General features: G+C 41.8%; 2 protein-coding genes across 2 annotated transcripts; both read left to right on the top strand.

The window, feature by feature from the left end:
* The first annotated feature begins 6,238 nt into the window (after window positions 1-6,238).
* Window positions 6,239-20,506, top strand: cunh4orf54 (chromosome unknown C4orf54 homolog). Its single transcript, XM_069672807.1, has 2 exons — window positions 6,239-10,854; window positions 20,460-20,506. The coding sequence occupies exon 1, from the start codon at window positions 6,239-6,241 to the stop codon at window positions 10,832-10,834; it is 4,596 nt and encodes a 1,531-aa protein (XP_069528908.1). The 3' UTR covers window positions 10,835-10,854; window positions 20,460-20,506.
* LOC138600981 (E3 ubiquitin-protein ligase TRIM39-like) lies at window positions 16,063-18,764 on the top strand. The gene has a single exon (XM_069672546.1). It carries the CDS (start codon window positions 16,198-16,200, stop codon window positions 17,611-17,613), a length of 1,416 nt encoding a protein of 471 aa, XP_069528647.1. The 5' UTR covers window positions 16,063-16,197; the 3' UTR covers window positions 17,614-18,764.
* Window positions 20,507-20,963: the final 457 nt, after the last annotated feature.

The following is a 20,963-nucleotide window of genomic DNA, read 5'->3' as shown; positions in this document are numbered from 1 at the left end:
GCAGGGATTTAAAGAGCAGAACAAAAATAAAAATACTAAACTGAAAAAAAAACGTCTATTTTTTAAGCGACATCTTGCGGCCAACTTGCAGTACCTCCAGCGTCCACCGGGACCCACAGACAAACAGTTCGGTTGTCCGTGATTGGGTAAACTTAGCAAAGTAGTTAAGTCAAACACAACCAAGCAAAAAGCAACAACTTAAGATGTAACAAAAGAGATGGCTACCAAACTAAATCTAAGGCCGCGTGATACAGAAAACACACACTGACCTCACCTCATGGATGTTCTATCACGGAAAGACAAAACTAAAGCACCAAGATATATGTGTTACATTTAGGCTACGACAACACATACGGAAACTAACATTTAAGTTAAACCTTTCAATTTCAGTATTTAACCAAGACCGCAATCCCTTACAACCCTTAACCAAGTGCTTTGTACGGTGTCCACAAGGGCAATTGCGTAGCAACAGCCCAAATGGTTGCCATTAGAAGAAACAGGCTGCAAATTCAGAAATACATGCAAAAGTCCAAATCAAATAAATGACAGAAATGTGCTGCAAAGGCCGAAACAAATGCATAAACATCAAACGCGCTGCAAATACAGAAACGATGCAAATGGAATAACGCTGTAAATCTTCACAACGGTTCTCCAGGCCTGTAGGGGGCGCTCAGTGTAACAGGTTTATTATTGACGGGAGAGAGAGAGAGAGAGGGAGACGAGATAGTGAATTTATTAATTATCAGACCCTGTAGCTTCTGTTAGCTTCAGAAATCAATTAGCCGTGCAGCTAGCGGTACTTTTAGGTGACTCTGCCCGGTGTTGGTGTTAACTCTTCTAACAAGCACACGGGCTTCAGGAGTTCGGCGTTATCAGGACCGCTGTTTCCGCTTTTTGCAGCATGTTTTTTTTGTTAATTTGCAGCACATTTCCGTCGTTGCACTGGTTTTGGATGTCTGCATGTGTTTTTGAATTTGCATCGTTTCTGAATTGGCAGCCTGTTTCTTCTAATGGAAACCATTTGGGCCCTTGTAGCGTGATTGCCCTTATCGGCCACCGTAGCTTTGAGTTGCCAAAACATTTAACCAAACTAGCTCAGTTCACAGATATATAAGAGAAAAAAATACTGATATATATATATATATATATATAATACCGTTGTAAATCAGCAGTAAATAAATGTGATTTCTAAAGGACGGGTTTCACCAAGTGCAACATCAGAGGGAATGATGGGGGTCGGAAGGAGGGTCTCCTCTGCCTCACTTTTCACAATCCTATTTTTGCCCCCCCTCACTTTTTTAGTCTCAGCTTGATTGACTCTCTTAAACGTCTCTTCAGACTGTGAAGGTGTCAAGCTGCCATTACCCGGAGGAGAGAACAGAGATGTTGATGTGTTCATGTAGTTTCCTCTCAGGTACTACTGTTTGAAAGTATTTGTATTCTTTAAGTTAAAGTACTTTTATAACTGTCAAAATACTGGTGCTGCTAACCCTACAGCTGCAAGGAGAGAAACTTAAGTATAAATATTTGTTACAGACAAAATATACTTCAAATTTCCAAAATAAATGCACAGGTTTCATAGCTTCCTGTAATCATAACTCGTCACTTTAACTTGGCACTTATCAATAACATGTCTATAATTGTCCTGAGCATTTGAGTCCTACTGGTATACCAGTTGTATTTTATGGAAGCCCTAAGTGGACATGCGTCCATACATTTTATTTACCCTTATTTATCTCGAGATTACTTCAAGTATCCACATTTTTTTTGCTTATTATAAAGAAAATTTTATAAGGAATTTTTGGTGACATAGATATGTCATTTCATTTCTTTTTTATCTTTTATGGATTTTCTCTGCAAATCAATTTTTAAATGACACTTTTTTTTTTATCAGATTAAATATTACAAATTCCTTAAAAATAACTAGGAAATAGTAAGACCTGTAAGATAAAGTGTCACTAATAATTTTAACTTTGTACACTGTTTTTTTTTGCAGCCACAGCATCACTAAACAGCTGACCACTTTGAGAAAACATACAGATATTTGTGGAGGAAGCGTCTGTGCTGCTTGTATCCGAGTCTCTGACACAAGTAGAGCAGAGTTTCAGTGTTAAGCTCAGAGTCATCTCTGGTTTCCCGCTCCGTGTCTCCTGTGTTACACTGCTGGCAGGAGGTGTCGGGGAAATTTGTTGCCCACCAACAGAAGACATCACAGCCCCGGTCACAGCCTGGTGGTGAGTTCAGGGTCCCTGCCAGCCAACCATCAGCATGCACAGTTATTCATTTCAATTAGACTGGACTCCCTGACGTCTAATGTACTGTAAGCTCCAGAGATGCTTTGACTCATCCTAAATATCTGTCTAATTAGATAAACCCTTGCAGCTAGAGAAAGGCTAGCTAACAGCTAAGGATAGAGCTAGTTTTGTTAGCAAGTTGCATCCATAACTCACTCTTTGTTGATGCTAATTTTGGCTAACTCACAGGCTTATAAATCTACTTAACTCTACCTTAGTCACTGTGGTAGCGACTTGTAATTCACAGGGTAGCCAGTTTTTACATTCTATGCCCAAGCTAATCTGATAGTTTACTGGTTAACAAGCTAAGCTAACAAGCCAACTTAGGTGAGTGCAGACACCATTACCTGCTAATGAGTGCTAAAATAATACTTAAAATTTCACTGAGTGTAAAACTGTGTGTCAGACTTGTTGGACGGTCTGTTAGTCCAATAAAGCGCACAGCAAGACAGATTATTTGTCTGATAGCAGACAGCTAGCAGCTCCCACCTGTCACTCAAACAGGCCACGCCCTTAATGCTGCATCACTTTAAGCCTTAATATAATGTAAACAGGTGAGCTGTATAAAGATTCTCCCCGTACAGTTGTCATGAAGAGAGAAATGAGCTATAGAGACCCAAACTGTTTTTTGTACCAGGCTGTAAACATGTTTATTTCTGCTGTAAAGTTTAACATGGGGCTCTATGGGGACTGACTCACTGCTGGAGACAGCCTCAAGTGCACACCAGAGGAACTGCGGGTTTAAGCCCTTGAGGTTGAGCTTGGATTGGGTTAAACACTCATCATTTTGGTCTCTATGATCTAAAAGAAGGTTATTGAACTCAGCATTAAAGCACGGGGTTGTATGGTTAAGTTTGAATATAGCATTTAAAAACTAACTCACAAGTGTTGCTTGTGATGTTATTCACGGAGCATGCACTACACTACACCCCTCTAAAGATTCCAGATGAAATTGCAGCTCAGATACATCTGCTGTCTATGTAACTCCAACTCTCTAGGAAGGCTCTTGATACGTTCAGGGTGTGGCTGACAGTTGTAAACTTGTCATGTCAACAGAGAGTTAGCTAATCCTAGGTACACTGTCTATTATACTGCATATTGTATTAATCTGTATCTGTGTGTAATGATTATTCACATTTTCTCAGATGCCCATACGAACCTTAAAACAGGTCGTGCCTGCTGTACATTGTAGATTTAATGTTGTGGTGATATAAAAACAAAAGATGAGCTGTCCGTGGTGCTGATGATTCATCTTCATGCATGTGTTTTGTTGATTATTTAGCTTCTCAGTGGACATACTAACAGATATTTTACATTCTACTGAACATCTGAGAGTTATTAAATGTAAGGTTGAACATTTATATGGGAAACTTCTTAACTCCAGACTCCATTAATAAAAACAGTATTTTTACATTGATGAACACAGGAGTTTCTGGTCTACCTCTGACTTGATCAGTTAGTTAGTTTGTTTTATTAAGTCTTACACAAAAATTGTGTTGGATCCGAACTAATCATTTAGTTCACCAAAGGCTCATTGTTAAACAAAACATACTATCTGATAGATACAGCAACTCCTGTGTCCTGCAAGGTTAAATTACTGTTTTTGTCAATGGAGTCTGGTGTCTTTGAAGAGAGCGATGTTACATGTGTTTCTGGTTTAAAAAAAACATCTTCCTCTGTAACAAAAAGGTCTATCTCTGTAGGGATCCTTTCTGTCATGTTGTCACACACTTAGAATAACAATCTGAGCCTGTCAGTGGAAAAAAAAGAAAAGAAGAAGGGGTTTTAAAATAGCAGACTTACCCCTAAAGACACCTGGACATGTTCTGTACTCTTGCAGACATCAAAGGGTGGTGGTCATTTTATTTGAATTACATTAACATTTAAAGTTCCCCCAAATATTACACAGTTTCTTCTGATGATACTTATATACTTTTTTAATAAAAATGCTTTTAATTTGCTACTTTTTAAACTTTATTTAACCAGGAACTTACATAAAGATTTAAAACCTCATTTACAAGTAAGACGGACCCAAGCCTGGGTCCAAAGTTCTTAATCTTGATTGTCATCTATCCTTAACTTTTCATTTTTTGCTCATGTTTTCCACTCAGGAGGAATACAACAGCTAAATCAATGTGACCTACTTATGCGTTGGACCTTCTGGCATCTTCCGGTGGCCACTGGTGGTCCCTGGACCTGCAGACCAGCCCTGGCTGACACAGACTAACCCCTCTGAGACCCTCAGCAGGCAGCAGCATGCACAGCGGCCCGCTCCTCATGGGGGTGTGCTGTTGCTGAGTTGTTGTCACTTGGGTGTTTATCTGCCAGACAACCGTCATCTGAAGTGTCACAAAAACCCTGCACACATTCCTTCCTGTCTAACATAGCTGCAATTTTCACATTTTGCCACGGTGCCTATATTTGACTTTGACGTGTATTTTTAAAAACAGCCAGTGAGCCGTCTGTCTGCATGGAAATGTTATCTGTTAGCCTGGCTGAAACGGGGCAGTCAGGCGGCTTGTGTTGACTCTTGTCTCATAGATTAAATAAGAAATCCAGCCTCATCAGGCTTTTTTAGATACGGAGTAAAAGCACAGAAATATTCACAGCAAAATGTTCTTAAGCTAAATAAATTTAAACTCATTTATATAGTCGATCCAAAAGACGGCAAGAAGTGTATCTGTAATTCACAGCAACTGAATTAATTGGGATGCTAATGTTTGCTAGCGGCAAACGCACAGCCAACTTCTCAGTCTTTAAGTACAACTGAATGCAGAACAGTGCTCTTAAAGGAGCAGTCCGCCTCTGTAAAAAGCCGCTGTCAGTCAAAGCTGGTGTTCTCTGTGATTGATAGAAGCAATAATATTTGAAATTGGCGCCACAGCTGTGGAGAAAGTTCAGCTCCGGGTTTCGCCCATTCTACATTCCTACAACACCCAGCATGCATTGCGCCCCTCCCTCTGAAAGGAACGGCCCAGCGAGAGACGCTGGAGTGAAATACTATCGTTTTTCTGCAGGCGACGGCTCAGAGCGGGACAGAGTCTGAAACACATCGAGAATATACCGGTGGATCGTCTGAAACATCTTCAGGTCTGCAGTCGACATTTCAAACCCGACGATTCTGAACGAGACGACATCGGAGGCGGCGTCCGAGATTGAGGAAGTGTAGTTTAGCGAGCTCCCTGGCCTCCGCCTGATGACACGTTTTACGTAGTCTGGCGGACGTTTGCCAGGGCCCATTGGAGAAGTAGGTAGCGCCCTCCAAAGGCACAGAGAGACATTGCATTTTTTTCCTACTATAATGGCATTAGCTCCCCATGATAGCATGATAGCACTGAGGTTGAAAATTGGCAAACTGGCACTTTAAAGGTTGCTGAGGTAGCGACCTGTCTATCACAGTTAGCCCCGCCCTAACCCCTCCCCTCTTTCTGGTCTGTGTGACTCTCAATGGGAGCATCAGTGACCAAATGAACATCATGCTGTGTTGAAGAAGACTTGAAACTAGAGACTGAGACCATAAACTCATTAGGAACATGTTTACTGAGGGAATAAATCAGGAGAGGAGGAGGAGCATTTTCAAGTGTAACAGAGCTCTGTACCTCATCAGTTGTGTAATAACACGTTCATCTTTAGAGGGAGTATTAATTATCATATTTAAGACTTCCTCTCAACGACCCCTATTGGTCCGCGGGCCGCAGCTTGAGGACCATGTGGCCTAGACAGTAGTTAGTAATGTCTCTGGTCCTTTTTAGACAGGCGGCTTTAGGCTGCATGTCGCGGTGAGCTGGAATATTTGGAGCGCTTCCGTCTCATCAGAGTGTCTGTCAAACCGGGCGTGAGGCATCATCTCTGCCTGCAGGTCTGAGGAATCCCGGGGGGGCTCCGTCTCTGCGGTTTCTTCACAGTCACACACCGGAGGCCGACTTAAACCTGCAGGTTCAGCCATGAAGACTGAGCAAAGCTGTGTGGAGAAGCCAACAACTCTCAGGGAAGTCACGGATCTGCTCCATAAACTGGCGCGTGGAAAGGAAGATGCGTCGGAGAAGCAGGACGAAAGCAATTATGTGGATTTGGAGGTAGTGGACGTGAAAAAAAGCGGCGCAAAACCGGAGAAAGACTGTCACTCTGATGAAAGAAGCCAAATGTCTGTCTTTGTTAGCAGCAGCAGCTCCGGAGCTCCACGCGCAACGGAGCCAAACCAGGAATGTGCGATTAAAACCGAGACTGAAACTAAAAAGAAAAAAGATTCTACGGCTGAGAAATATGGTGGCGATTTAGAGCAGGATCCCTCTAATAGACAATCTTTAACAGATCCTCCTTGTCTTAAAGCAAAGTCAGAGGATTGCCTCAAATCCGGAGACAAAGGCGAGCGCGCGATTACGCAAGCCGAGGTGTCCAAAACAGAAGAGAAGAGAAACACTCAGAGAGAAGAGGAGTTACACTGCAGTGATAATTATCTGAGCGGGAGAAGTGAGTCGGATGATTTTGAGGAGGATGATGATGTGAGTTTGGTGCTTTCCGACGACTGCGTCCCGTGCGTAACGGAGGACGAGTCCCACTACATTACCACGCACGAGATCCAGCTCTCGGAGCTTTCTGACCATGAGGAGGATTACGACCTCGGGGTGGGCTCCTCCGCCAGCTGGGACATCGAGGATGACAACCAGCAGGTGTACTCTTTTGTCGATTACGCCTCTTTTGACGGTGATGGTGCGGCTGCGGGGCAGAGGGGGGACGGCAGTCAGCCGCGCACTCAGGGCGCAGCAACAGTCAGCACTCTGCTTGAAAGTGATCCGAGCGACACAGCCAAGTTCACCAGCTCAGATGAGAGTGTGTCAAAACCCCCGCAGCAGCAGCAGCAGCAGTGCTGTGGCAACAGTGCGGGACAGATTCACCTGTCAATCAGAACCACTTCTCGAGCTATAAATGACCCCAGCAACATCCAAGAGCAGAAAAATATTCTTTATCATGCCAGGCGCGCCGGAGACATGAGCCGGTATGTGCTAAGGGGAGTTGATGGGAAGGCAGAGACGTTGTGTGACAGGGCGAAGTGTTTCATAGCCGCGCCCGGACGCTTACACTTTGGTAAATTGAGGGGAAAAGAGGTCACCGAGTACTCCAGCGGTGCGTCCAGCGCTGTCAGCGAGCTGGACGACGCTGACAAGGAGGTGCGCAACCTGACAGCCAAAGCCTTCAAGAGCCTGGCGTACCCTTACTTTGATGCCATTAATTTCAGCACCTCCAGCGAGTCCTCTGCATCAGAGCATGGCTTAGGGATAAACAGGTGGTCCACGTTTGTCGACCTGAAATATGGTAACATGTCACAGGGACTGGACCCCAGTGTAGTTTCCCATCAGAACTCAACGGCCTCTTTTGAAATAGCCAAAAATGTAGACACTAGAGGTTATAAGGGCATGGCACTGGCGAGCATCAAACCACCCACCAGCAAGATCTTCACGCTGAATGGGAATCCCCACAGCGCATCGTCATCAAAGAAAATAGAGCTGATGGGGAAATTCGCTCAGGGCCACAGTGGCGTTATCAGACTCACAGAGACTCTGAATTTTCGTTGTAATGTCAAATCGGGAATGTCTGAGGGAGAAAGGCGCACCGACTTTGCACAAAATGCTGCAGGATCACGTTCCACAGATGAAGTTACCAACAGTTTGCCAAGCGGCCAGAGGAGAGGGGCCAGCAAGCCTCCCTCTAACGCGATGGAAGACACACACAAGAAGGCCATATTCGCCTCCAGCCTGATCAAAAATGTGATTTCTAAGAAGATGCAGTTCGAGCAGGAGCGTAAGATGGAAAGGGGGGAGATACGTGAGCCGCATCAGGCGCCTTCCCCGAGCTTTGTGCACCAGGACAGCGACAGTCACAGGGGGAAGGGGAGCAGGGAGCTGCACAGACAGAGCTCCAAGCTTTCCGAGAGCAGCTCCGAGTACGCCATAATGTGCGTGGATGAATTAGGGGACATAGTGGACAGCGGCTCATGTGATACCAAGAGCGACTCTCGGAGACAAGACACGGCCGCTCCCGCACTAGAAACTAATTTAGAGCAGGCAAATGAAGCTGGAATCGATACTAAAAAAGGCGCATTGGAAGCGTGTAAAAGCACGCTGCTTCGCAGCCAAAATAGCGCATTCAGATGCTGGAAGGACGAGGAGCTAGAATTTCAAAAGGATCATAAAAACCAAAAAACTGCGCAGGAGAAGCCGCCTTCAGCTAACGACAAAGAGGGCGAGGCGGATCAGTACTCATCGGGCAGCGGCAAACTGATTAAAATGTCACATTTGTTTGTGCCAAGTATCCAACTGCTGCCCAGTGACGGAGAAGTGGGACAGCAGCTGCAGAACAGGAGTTATTCTCCATGTGAAGACGGAGGAGGGATAAAACTGCGCTCTGACAACACTTTATACATCGCAGACTCCGGGAGTGTGGCTACATCTAAATCTCCGGAAATTAAAATTAACTTAAGGAGCGTCAAAGACAATAAAACTGAGCCGTTCGTCGGCGTCTCCAAACTGCGCGCTCCTAATATAGGCTGTAACTCAGTCAGCCTCAGCAGAGCAGATGACTTCAAATGCCAAGCGCTGGCTGCAGCTCTGAAGGGTGAGTGTTCTGATAAAGTGCCGCATTTCATGGTGAGAGACATTAGAGATAATAAAGGAAAGCTACAGACGCCAATTCACCAAGTCAGGGACGTGCGTAAATTAGTAAAAAGTTCTTATCACTTTGTTTCTTTGGATAACAACGAAAACAAATCCACTTATGACGGCCACTCAGAGCAAAAGAAGCAAATGTCCTATCGAAACCCGAACTCCGTGTCCCCCATAGTGATAAAATGTCAGTCTGTGAATACAAACAGTAACGGAAAACAAGAGATATCTAAACGGGAGACGCTGGACATCGACAGATCGTCTCCAGAGGGCGCTATAAGCGCTCAACTGCAAAAGGCAACAGGAAGAGCACCCATAGGTAACTTAAATAACTCCTCAGAGGGAGGTTTGAAAATTGAAAGCAAAACAGCATCAAAGAAGCAGGAGAAACCATCAGATATCACAGACAAGAAACCTGAGTCAAAGATGGCAAACCAGGCGGCTTTTGAGAAACTCCAGGCAGCTGTGAAAACCATGGAACAGCTCTATGTGTTCGAAAGGAATGAATGGAAGAGGAAGAACGAGCCCCAGCGGCTGACAGACAGCCATGTTCTTTCAATGATCTCCTCCGAGGAGCACGGAGGACCTGAGGAGGACGACATGAGAGGGTTCAGCATGGACAGGATAGCCAGAAGAGACTCCTACCCAAACACTGACAAGACACCACCGGCAGTAGCGGCGTCCCCCAGCCTGCTGAGGCGAGACGACAAAGTCTTTCAAGCTCTCAGCAGCCGTGATGACAAGCTGCTTGCCAAGTCCATGCAAGCGACCACCAGCGCCACAGGAACCAAGAACATGTTCAGCCTCGGCTCCAGCTTTAAGGCCTCCCAAACTGCAAAGGCGCCCCAGTCAAACATTGCCACACAAACACCCTTCAACACTAAAAGCTTCACCCCAAAGTCTCCAAAATTGCCAGTTTCCTTAAAGAGCAGCCAGAAGAAGCTCAGTGGACACGAGAGAGCTGAATCCAGGGAGGTAGAGAAGTCCTTGCACGATCTCTTGGGCCCTGACAACGAAAACTATCTTACTATTCCGGTTAAGTCTCCAGCCAGCACAAACAAAGCAGCCTCATCTGTGGATAAAACTTCAGTGTACACATTCACCACCCAAACACACCCAACGACACCTTCAGGACAGCTTGGACCAGGTGTCAGGAGTCAGGAAGACCGCAACCAGTCCCCGAAACGAACCAGCATTATCATGGAGACGCGATCACCTGAAATCCCTTCTGCAACAATCTACCACTCCTTGCCGTTGGGCATGACCGCAAATCAGCCTCAGATGTACTGCTTCTCACCGGCAATCACCCCTGCTCCCAATCTGGACCCGTTCCAGGCCACCCAGAGGAAGATGCTCCTGGATCCCACCACTGGTAACTACTACCTGGTGGATACTCCGGTGCAGCCGGCCACAAAGCGCCTCTTCGACCCAGAAACAGGCCAGTATGTGGACGTGCCCATGCCTCAGCCTCCCATGACCCCTATTCCTATGCCGATCTCACCTTTGGCGCTAAGTCCAGGAGCATACGGACACACCTACATGATCTACCCAGGCTTCATGCCGACGCCATCCATGATCCCGGCCCGGACGCTCGTGCCATCACAGATGTCGATGCAGTCAGAGCCAGAGAGTGTGGAGAGGGCCTCGTCACAGCTGACAGAAGGCTTGTACATGGAGAGTCCCTTCTACATGGCAACAGGAAAGTCTCCCCAGGCAGCCTCCGGGGTTCAACAGCAGACTGCGGGCAGCAGCAGGCCACTGCAGGGCTTCTCCAACGTCAAGCAGCCGGTCATCAGCATCACGTCCCAGCAGGGGCCGCGGATCATCGCCCCGCCCTCGTTTGATGGGACCACCATGAGCTTCGTGGTGGAGCACAGATGAACAGAGACTTGCCTGGACAGGTGAGTAGATCTGTTTACGTTGTTTATGTACAACTTCAGGTATGAGTAAACCAGGATGATTGTGTAACTAATTTGTGCTTGGAGGTTTATAAAAGGGCCAGGGTCCTTTACCCGAGTGAAATTACCAATACAATGCGATAAAGAGAAAGACTAAAAATCCTGCCTTCAAAATTCAACTTTCAGATTCGCTTGGTATTGTTCCAATTCTGTGGTAATTCCATGTAACATACCACCACACAGACCTTTTTTATCTTGGGTGTGACCAAACATTAACCTTTAGCCCTCCTAAGACAAAAACAGGACACTTATTTTACTACTGTTAGTCCTACTTCAGGGTTTCTGATAGTGCTAATTTGTGCTAAAACTGCTGCTAATCTCTCTGTTAAGATTAGCTACTCCCTTTATCAATACTACTGTAGTACTACTTGATCAAAGTTTGTACTGGAAACCAAAAAGGGTAAAAGGTGCTGGTCAGGAGAATGTGTGAAAAAGGCAAAAATAGTCTGCACAGTAATTAACATTTATTTATATAATACAACAATCTGATGTCTCTGGCTTAATATTTATTAAAGTTCATTATTATTGATAGGGATGAACGATATTGTATTTTTTGCCGATATCTGATATTCAGATACCGATACCGATATATTAGGCACATGTTGTTTTCCACCTCGTTGCAGAGAGCATCACGTCTCCCCTGTAGTGGAGTTGATATCATGCCTGCTCTTATTGTCGTGGCCCACTGGCAGATGCAGAAATAACATAATACAGAGCTTTTTAAAATGTGCACATTCACTGAGCAAGATAACAAAACTACTTAAACTGAGGTTGTGTACAAAATGCTATATTCATTTGTATGTTTCTTTCAAATAAGGCAAGGCAAGGCAAGTTTATTTATATAGCACATTTTCAGCAGCAAGACAATTCAAGGGCTTTACACAGAACAACAAAAGCAAAGAAACACATCATAAAACAAGACATTAAAAAGCAAAGTGAAGATAAAATAAAAACAGCCAAAAATAGAAGCGAAAATATAAAAGGATAAGAGTTAAAGCTGCAGTGCAGATATAAATAATTAGAACAGTTTTTAAATTAAATGTATTAAAACAGTTGAATAAAAAGCAGCTGTGAACAGGTGAGTCTTCAGGCTTGATTGAAAAGAAGTGAGTGTTTCAGCAGACCTGCATGTTTGTGGGAGTTTGTTCCAGATATACGGAGCATAGAAACTGAACGCTGCTGCTCCATGTTTGGTTCTGACTCTGGGGACAGAAAGCACACCTGTCCCTGACGACCTGAGGGGTCGGGATGGTTCGTACTGTGTCAGGAGACCACAAATGTATTTTGGCCCTTGACCGTTCAGCGCTTTGTAAACCAGCAGTAGTATTTTGAAATCTATTCTCTGACAGACAGGGAGCCAGTGTAAAGACCTCAGAGCTGGAGTGGTGTGATCTACTGTCCTGGTCTTGGTGAGGACTCGAGCAGCAGCGTCCTGGATCAGCTGCAGTTGTCTGATTGATTTTTTAGGGAGACCTGTAAAGACACTGTTACAGTAATCAAGTCGACTGAAGATAAATGCATGGACCAGTTTTTCTAGATCCTGCTGAGACATAAGTCCTTTAATCTTGGATATATTCTTGAGGCGATAGTAGGCCGACTTTGTGATTGTTTAATGTGGCTTTGATGGTTCAGGTCTGAGTCCATGACTTCACCCAGATTTCTGGCTTGGTCAGTGGTTTTCAACACTAATGACTGAAGCTGTGCACTGACTTTTAATCGCTCCTCTTTAGCTCCAAAAATAACTACCTCAGTTTGTCTTGGTTTGTTCAACTGAAGGAAATTATGGCACATCCACTCATTGATTTGTTCAATGCATTTAACTAGGGCTTGTATGGTCCCCTGGTGACATTGTGATGTAGATCTGTGTGTCGTCTAAATGCTCGATGAATAAAAAAAAAAAACTAACCATAAAACTGTAACATTCATTAAACTTGGACAGGTTAGATGATGCTCTCCCCAGGACAATCCTGACAACAGCCACAACAAAGGCAAATTCCACCTGTTGCACAGAACAAATACATAAATGAAGTCAGCCTTGCTGTCCATTTCATGAACTTTGAAAAACTGCCGCAGACATCTTTCACCCTTCTTCACGCTTGACAGAAGAGGGGTGGTGCAGGCAGTGCGCGCCGCACTCACTTCAAATTAATGTCCTGTTTTTTAGGGAAGTAGTAGTTTAAAATGTTCTTACTTTTAATACTACCGATGATATCATCGGAGTAAAGCCCAACATGCATGGGTAACAAAAGTGGCAGAAATTAATCAAATTAATAAGTCCTTGTGGCATTTTTAATGACATTAAAAATACTGAAAACATTTTTAAAATGACAAAAGTTATCAAAAGCATGCAGAATCCAAACTTGATCCTAGCAACATTTATTACCACAGTGTCATTAATATTAAACATAATGAAATATATGGATGAATACACACCAAACAAAATCAAGGCAGAGGTAAACCAGCAACTCCCATGTTCTGTGAGGTTAAATCAGTGTTTTTGTCAATGGAGTCTGGTGTGTTTGCAGAGAGCGATGTAACGTCTGTGTGTGGTTAAAACAATCATCTTCCTCTGTAACAAAAAGGTCTATCTCTGTAGGGATCCTTTCTGTCATGTTGTCACACACTTAGAAGAACAATCTGAGCCTGTCAGTGGAAACAACAAGAACTGTTAGACTTTGATTGGGAGCATTTCCCCAAACGTTGCAGCCATTTCAGCACATTTAGCAGCTGCTAAAACAATCATCTGGAGAAATTGCAAAACTTTTTCTACCATAAATCATTAAGTCAAAAAAGGGCCCAGTTTTTATAAAATAAATAAATAAATACAATTTTGTCGTAAAAAAGATTTTTATTTTTTATTTGATCTATTTCACATTGACGTTATAATTTCTTTTGACCACTTTGTGTCTCCATAGATGCCTTTGTTTAACCTTGATATAGTGGATTGGTGGCACACAATTTAACACAAAATCACAATGTTTTGTATTTTTTCACCGATCATGCAATAATTTAAAAGCAAGAAACACAATAGGATTGTAAAGTTTGCAACTGAACACCTCAGCGAGCTACTTTCTGCATTCTGATGTCACAGCAGAGACTCAATGGATTACACTGACATCTCTTTATTAGCTGGGTGTTTGATTGTGAGTGTGTGGTGCATGTTGGACATAACACTTGTGCAGGAGTAAAAGGTCGAGCAATGGCAGGTATTTGTTATTGTATACACGGGCTGCTTCAGCTGCTGCTGGACATCAAGAGGCTGCCTGGCAGGTCAGAGTCGCAGCAGGGTCAGCCGGCTTTTTATAGGAGCAGTCATTTAAAGACAGAGAGAGTGAGAAGCCAGGTTCACATGGCCTCTGATCAGCAATTACATAAACACATCATGCAACATGGCAGCAGAGAGCTGCAGCTGCATGTGGGCGAACACTTGGAGTTCCCCTTCTCATCTGAGACCCACATACTGGAGGGCTCAGTTGTGTTTGTATAGTAAACAGATACTCTGTAGTCTGATCATGTTAGCTGTGGGCTTTGGAGTAGAAGTTACTCTACCACATTTATTAGAATAAAGAAAACGAAGCCAGGTCCAAAACACCTGATTTTGCCGGCACTTTCCTTTCCTAAAATATTTAATGCTTTGGTGCAGAAAAACTTTACCTGCAGGTTTTAATTATGCAAAAAACTGAAACCAAAGGTACGTCTGGCTGGCTGTGACATACCCGAAATGATAGACTCACATGCCATGGGGAATAACTTGATGTGCAGGGTTTAATCTGGGAAATACCCCAATGTATGGAAGTCCATTAATGTCAAAACTAAGTGTGCATTGAAGGGTAAAATCTGAGAGTGTAAATTGGTAGATTTGTAAGCACATGGTGTGACGCAAACAAATACAGACCTGCAGGTTAACCATTTAACAATACTGTGTTCAGTGCTAATTAGCAAATGTTAGAATGCTAATACGCTATGCTAAGATGGTTAACAAAGTAAAATCATACCTAAAACATACATGTGAATGCCAATAAGACTGTGTTAGCAAGCTAATATTAACATATTGTCATTATTGTGCCTCCGTACAGCCTCTCATAGCTTTCCAAAATGCTGAAGAATTTTAAGGTTTTAGACCAAAAGCGAATTTAATTTAATTAAAGTCAATGACAAGAATTGACGTAATTTGTGTCTTTGCTTCAGTTGAGCTATTCCAACATCACTTGATGCTATCTCGCAAAAGGCCATCAGCGCTTTGATTTACATGACGTCAATCCAAATCCCATTTAAAAAAAACAAGCATTTTTAAAGTTGTTTGCTTGTGTCGTCTTTGAACAAACTGACAAGCATGAATTTGAACTTGTACCAAAATTGCATCGTGATATTGTTATTTTGGCATACTTTTTACCCCTTAATTGTAATAACATCTTTTCAAAATCTGTTCATAGCGCTGTACAAAGCCAGGTTTTAGCCGTGACGTGAAATTTTGTAAAGCAAATTAAATGAAACTTTACTCCGTAGAAACCTGACAAAGACAGACGAGAAAAGGATGTCCGCCATATTGTTGTTTATTCGCCACTAAACTGGATCTACTGGTTTAGCAACGCTGTAGCAACATCCTCATACCAACATGCTTCTTAGTTTTGCTTTATTTCTGTCTCAATGAACCTCCCTTTTGAAGCCAGAAAGCGCGAGTGATGGGTGATTAAAAAAAACCCAGCAGAATATTGGCTGAAATGCTTTCATTGTTTGTCTGTATGCACAACATATTTACATCCACAGTGTTGCCGCTTTTTTAAATAGGACTTTTTTAACTTGATATTAAGTCTGTCCTATGGCCATGCCATGCACAGAAAATTTACATTTTTTATTTGGCACAAGATTTTTTTTTTTAATATTCAAACCATAGATTTCCTGAGATTTTCCCAGGACACAATGTTCATGAATAAAATAAAAAAGTTCTGCTGAATATGAAAAGTAAAAAAATACACCCATTACAAAAAAGGTCGACACTTCCCGATGAGCAGTGAGAAAGGACTGCTTTGGAATGCAACTCACCTGGTTGGTACAGTTTATGGCTGAGTGGCAATTCACCAACTCCCTGTCAAGATATAAAAACCAGGAAACACAGACTTTTGTTGGTGTTTCTCGCTGAGGACAGACACAAGCACAGAGACCGACCGCAGGATACGGCTGACTGGAGGACGACAGAGGATTACTGGGAATACTGGAATACCTCTACTTCCATCTGTTTCTTAAAGAAAGTTTTAGAAGAGTGACGACTCAAAGCAAGACTCAGAAATGGGTTCCCAGATTTCTCAATCAGAAGTGGATTTTTGCTGTACGATCTGTTGCAACTTCTTCCAAAATCCTGTCTTGCTGTCGTGCAGTCACAGCTTCTGTAAAGACTGTCTGCAGCGCTGGTGGGCAGGAAAACAGATTCTCCTGTGTCCGCTCTGTAAAAGAAGATCTTCAAAGAGTGACCCGCCCTGTAACCTGGCATTGAAGAACCTGTGTGAATCCTTCTTACTGGAACTTACTCTTGAAGAAAAAGCTGCTGCGAGGTCAGAGAAACTCTGCAGTCTGCATTCAGAGAAGTTAAAGCTCTTCTGTCTGGACCATCAGCAGCCAGTGTGTGTTGTCTGTCGAGATTCAAAAACACACTTACAGCACAAATTCAGACCCATTGATGAGGCAGCTGAGGAATACAAGAAGGAGCTGAGGAAACACCTGAAGCCTTTACAGACCAAAGTGCAGCACTTTAATCAAGTTAAAGCTGACTGGGATCTAGCAGCAGATCAAATTAAGGTCCAGGCTCACAGTACAGAGACGCAGATAAGGGAGGAGTTTAAGAAGCTTCGGGATTTCCTAAAAGAAGAAGAGGTGGCCAGGATCACTGCCCTGAGGAGGGAGGAGCAGCTGAAGAGTGAAATGATGATGCTGAGGATTGCGGCTCTGAACAGAGAGATAGCAGCTCTTTCAGACACGGTCAAAGCCACAGACAAGGAGCTGGAATCTGGTAGTGTCACATTCCTGCAGAACTACAAGGCTGCAGCGGAAAGAGTCCAGCAGCGCCACCAAGTGAAGGATCCACATCTGCTCTCAGGAGCTCTGATAGATGTGGCCAAACATCTGGGAAATCTGATCTTCAACATCTGGAACAAGATGAAGGAGATGGTAACGTATTATCCTGTGATTCTGGATCCAAACACTGCAGGATTTAACATCGTTGTATCTGAAGATCTGAAAAGTCTGAGATACGTCGAGGAAGTCAGACAGCTTCCACAGAACCCAGAAAGATTTGGGGAGTATCCAGCAGTCCTGGGATCTGAGGGCTTTAACTCAGGGACTCACAGCTGGGACGTTCATGTAAGAAGTGATGGGAACTGGGCAGTGGGTGTCATAACAGAGTCTGTGTCAAGGAAAGGGGATATTCTGGCTGGATACTGGGAAATATGGTTTAGTGATGGTATATACAGAGCGTACTCTCCACCAGGTATAGATAAAGTTCTGTCTGTAAAGAAGCATCTCCAGAGGATCAGAGTACGGCTGGACTGGAACAGAGGAAAGCTGTCTTTCTTTGATCCGGACACTGGCACACACATTTACACCTTCTCACAGACTTTCACTGAGCGGCTGTTTCCTTTCGCTAACACAACAAATACAAATTCACTGAGCATGTTACCAAAGAAAGTCATCCTACAGTTAGAGATGTAGATAATGATGGTAAAGCCTCTGGAAACCCAAACCCACATGAACCTTCTAGCTTTGTAAATGGGGTCGAAAGAATGTTAGGAATTAGTTTTAATCAAATTTGAAATATTGTCATAACATTTTTGGTAAACTTTGAGTTTAAACCGGTCGTGACTGGCCCCCAGAGCAGGCGCTGCCATCTTGTACATTTGTATCCAGACTCTGTGCTGTAGAGATCGGCTGGTATAGCTGCAGCATTGGTAACTGGTGACATAAATATGAGATGAAAAAAGTTGTTTCACAAACTGCCTACATGAAGTGTCTATTTCTTTGAACGAATACCAGTTATTTTATGGAATACTATATTCCCGATATGTCTATAATTGTATTTCCAGTTAACAGATATGTGTGTTTTTATATGTGAGGCTAGATTAGATTAAAACTAAGCTTTGTTGTCAGGAGAAAATGTACAGCAGGTTTTGTAACAAGTTAGAAAATGATCAAAAAGGTACCTGCTTTTGAGTCGTTATACAAGTTCAACCTACAGGTATGGAGGCAAATTAGTGACAAAAGTATGTGTGCAGGAATCTGAGGGTACAGTTAGTAAAGTCAACCCTTAGCCTCATGTTTAATTTGCATACTATAATAAATAGTAAATTCAAATGATAACATTAAATTTTGATTCTGTTTTGTAATTGGGTTTGGATGTTGTGGGACAAATGCAATGCTTAAAACATCTGCGACTATCATCAAAACGGTCCAAAAATCAATTTTATTTCTGGCTTTTCAAATGCATCACTGCAGAAGAAATTCAAATACAAAATCACTTGATAGATAATTTAAAATCATATACCGCCATATTTAAAATCAAATCAAATAATTAGTCATTTTTTAAAATATTTTGTAAAATTCCAATTTAAACAAAGTTTTGTGCAAAAAAGTTACAAAGTTACAAAAGATTGAATTAAATACGTCAAAGACTTTTAATTTTTAAATTGTCAAAATATGTGCTACCCAAACTTGAAAATGTATATTGCTTCTTATTTATGTCACAATAAAATTGCAGATTGAATTGATACAAAAAATGTCCTTGTTATTTGATAATATTGTTGTTTGCATTTTTATGTTCAGTAATGGTCAACTTTAGCCAAGGTTTGGTTTCTGAAAATTTTCAACATCACTTCATGACTAATAAATAAATCATATTGTTAAAAAAACACAGGCCACCTCCTTTCTGTTTGTTTGTGTTGGGGTTTTCCTTTTTTGTCTGTTTTTCTTTACTTGTTTTGTTGCCATAGAGTACTAGTATAATATATCTGCAAATAGAAAGTGCAATTATTATAGTATAAATCCTGGTCAAGTTGAAAATCAAATGAAACAATACACAACAAAAAATATGCTACAAGGAAATGAAACCACTGCATTGGCAATTTAGTTGTTTTGTTTTTTTGGTACGTTGGTAATGGATTTGCTATAGCAACCAGTAAAAGACATTAGGTCAGATACTTGAGTACTCTGTCAATTCCAAACCTATTCCCTTAGTAAAAGTAAGTAAAAGAACTTAACTGTGTCAAGTCATGTGAAATGATTGTGTGTTTAGATGAACATGCGTTATTTAAGTAAACTGTACTTTTTTCTTTAAGATGTCAGCACTTAATGTCTCCAAGTGTAAAACCTGATAAGTTAGTTCAACTCAAACAATTTGGGGGAACCGAACTCTTTATTTATTGTTAAGGTAACTTAATTAAATTAACTAAACCCTAGCCATTCCATTCAGGGTATTGAACTTAAAATGGTTAAGTATTTTTAACTTACCAATGAAGTAAGATGAACTTACTTAGTCATGTGACCCAGTGGCCTCAAATCAATGTCAGATATTACTACTCACTTTGACCAATAAGACACACGTCATTACATTGGATTTAATATTTTATATTAATATTTTTATCTAAAATTGTATTTTTTTTTCAATAGCTTCCATGACATGTGACCCAGTGGCCTACCTTATAAAACAGAAACATCACTGTGTCTGTTGCCGTGTCCTTGGTAGAGCTCATGGTAAACGTTTTCAGCAACAATTCTAAAATGCAGGTTTCCCTCCAAAAATGCTCCTAGTCCAACAGCTACAGGTGCACTATAAGTCCAGTTTTTTATTGCTCAGTCTTACCATCTCCTTTCTCTCTTGTACGCACTCTTCTCAACCAGCAACAAACCATCACACTGCATCAGAGCAGCCCTCGGGCGATGTTTACATTTTTAAAAATGCTATGAACTCAATTTAGACTAAATAAGTACCACAATAATCATTTTTGAACTATTGCTAATTCATCGGGATGAGTTACGTCAAACTTCTTTGAGGATTGATAAGTTAACTTGCTTCTTTTATTAAGATAGACTGGTTTTAACACTGATTTGTTATGGCAAAGTTATCCTCGCACATACATGACTAAAGTATAAAAACAAGTCTCATTAATTTAGTCTCATTATCACACTTTGCATCAACAAAATTAGGAATTTGCACACAAAACAAATTGTAATTACAAATTGCATTCAGGCAATCTTGAAGTTTAAAATTTACATTGAATAATTTTAATAATCACTTTTTTCATTTTGTCATTAATAAACTTCCGTAAAGTTTTCTAGAAAGCACCAAGGTAATTATCTGTCATGTAATTTTTTAATCCAGTCATATGATTGTTTCCCTACTGATCCCACTTTGCATAAGTGAAACAAGTTACATGCTGTATATAACACAGTTTTCGTTGAAATAACCCTTTGTAAATAAGTGTATTTGTGTTTCAGATATTAATGTGTTGAAATTAATAACGTAACTGTTGAACTATCTGTTTTGTGTTCTTGGTTCTCCGCAGGGCCGAGTGGATGCTGGACTTCTCCGAGTTTCGGTCTCTTCAGTCACATATGTTTATTTTAAAAGCTGGAGGTGACGGATCGGGGCTTTTGTAAGGACTCCTTTATATCCTGTTTTCACCTTCTGTAACTTGTAAAAGATGTGTATAAATTGTGTTTTTTGTTTTTTTTTATCATAACATTGTAAAAGTTTGGTCTCTATTTAATTGTCTTTGCCGGCACAGTCATCAATCTTACTGATTAGGGTGTAATGCTGGAAATTCTTTACTTTTAACAGGTCAGATTTTTGTTATTTGGCTTTACAACAGAATTGTACAATATTTATAGAATGAACATATTTAGCCAAATATTTTAAGCAAGTTGCAAGTAATATAATTTTTACCAAGTGGATTTTATGCAGTGTCACTTCTTCATTAATTTTATTTTAGAACATGAGACTGAGATCCAGTTTATTAATCGATCATACTAAAATAAGGCTGACCAGTTTGTGATGTGTTCTCACTAAA

The sequence above is a fragment of the Semicossyphus pulcher genome, unplaced genomic scaffold, assembly GCF_022749685.1.
Source record: "Semicossyphus pulcher isolate SPU_LCO1_2020_fin unplaced genomic scaffold, fSemPul1.0.p SCAF_21, whole genome shotgun sequence".
NCBI lineage: Eukaryota > Metazoa > Chordata > Actinopteri > Labriformes > Labridae > Semicossyphus > Semicossyphus pulcher.
The sequence above is the reverse complement of the archived record's forward strand: the minus strand, read 5'-3'. Positions and strand labels throughout refer to the sequence as shown.

What these genes read in the sequence shown, in the direction of transcription:
- LOC138600981 (XM_069672546.1), top strand. Translation starts at nt 16,198, where the DNA reads ATGGGTTCCCAGATTTCTCAATCAGAAGTGGATTTTTGCTGTACGATC.
- cunh4orf54 (XM_069672807.1), top strand. Translation starts at nt 6,239, where the DNA reads ATGAAGACTGAGCAAAGCTGTGTGGAGAAGCCAACAACTCTCAGGGAA.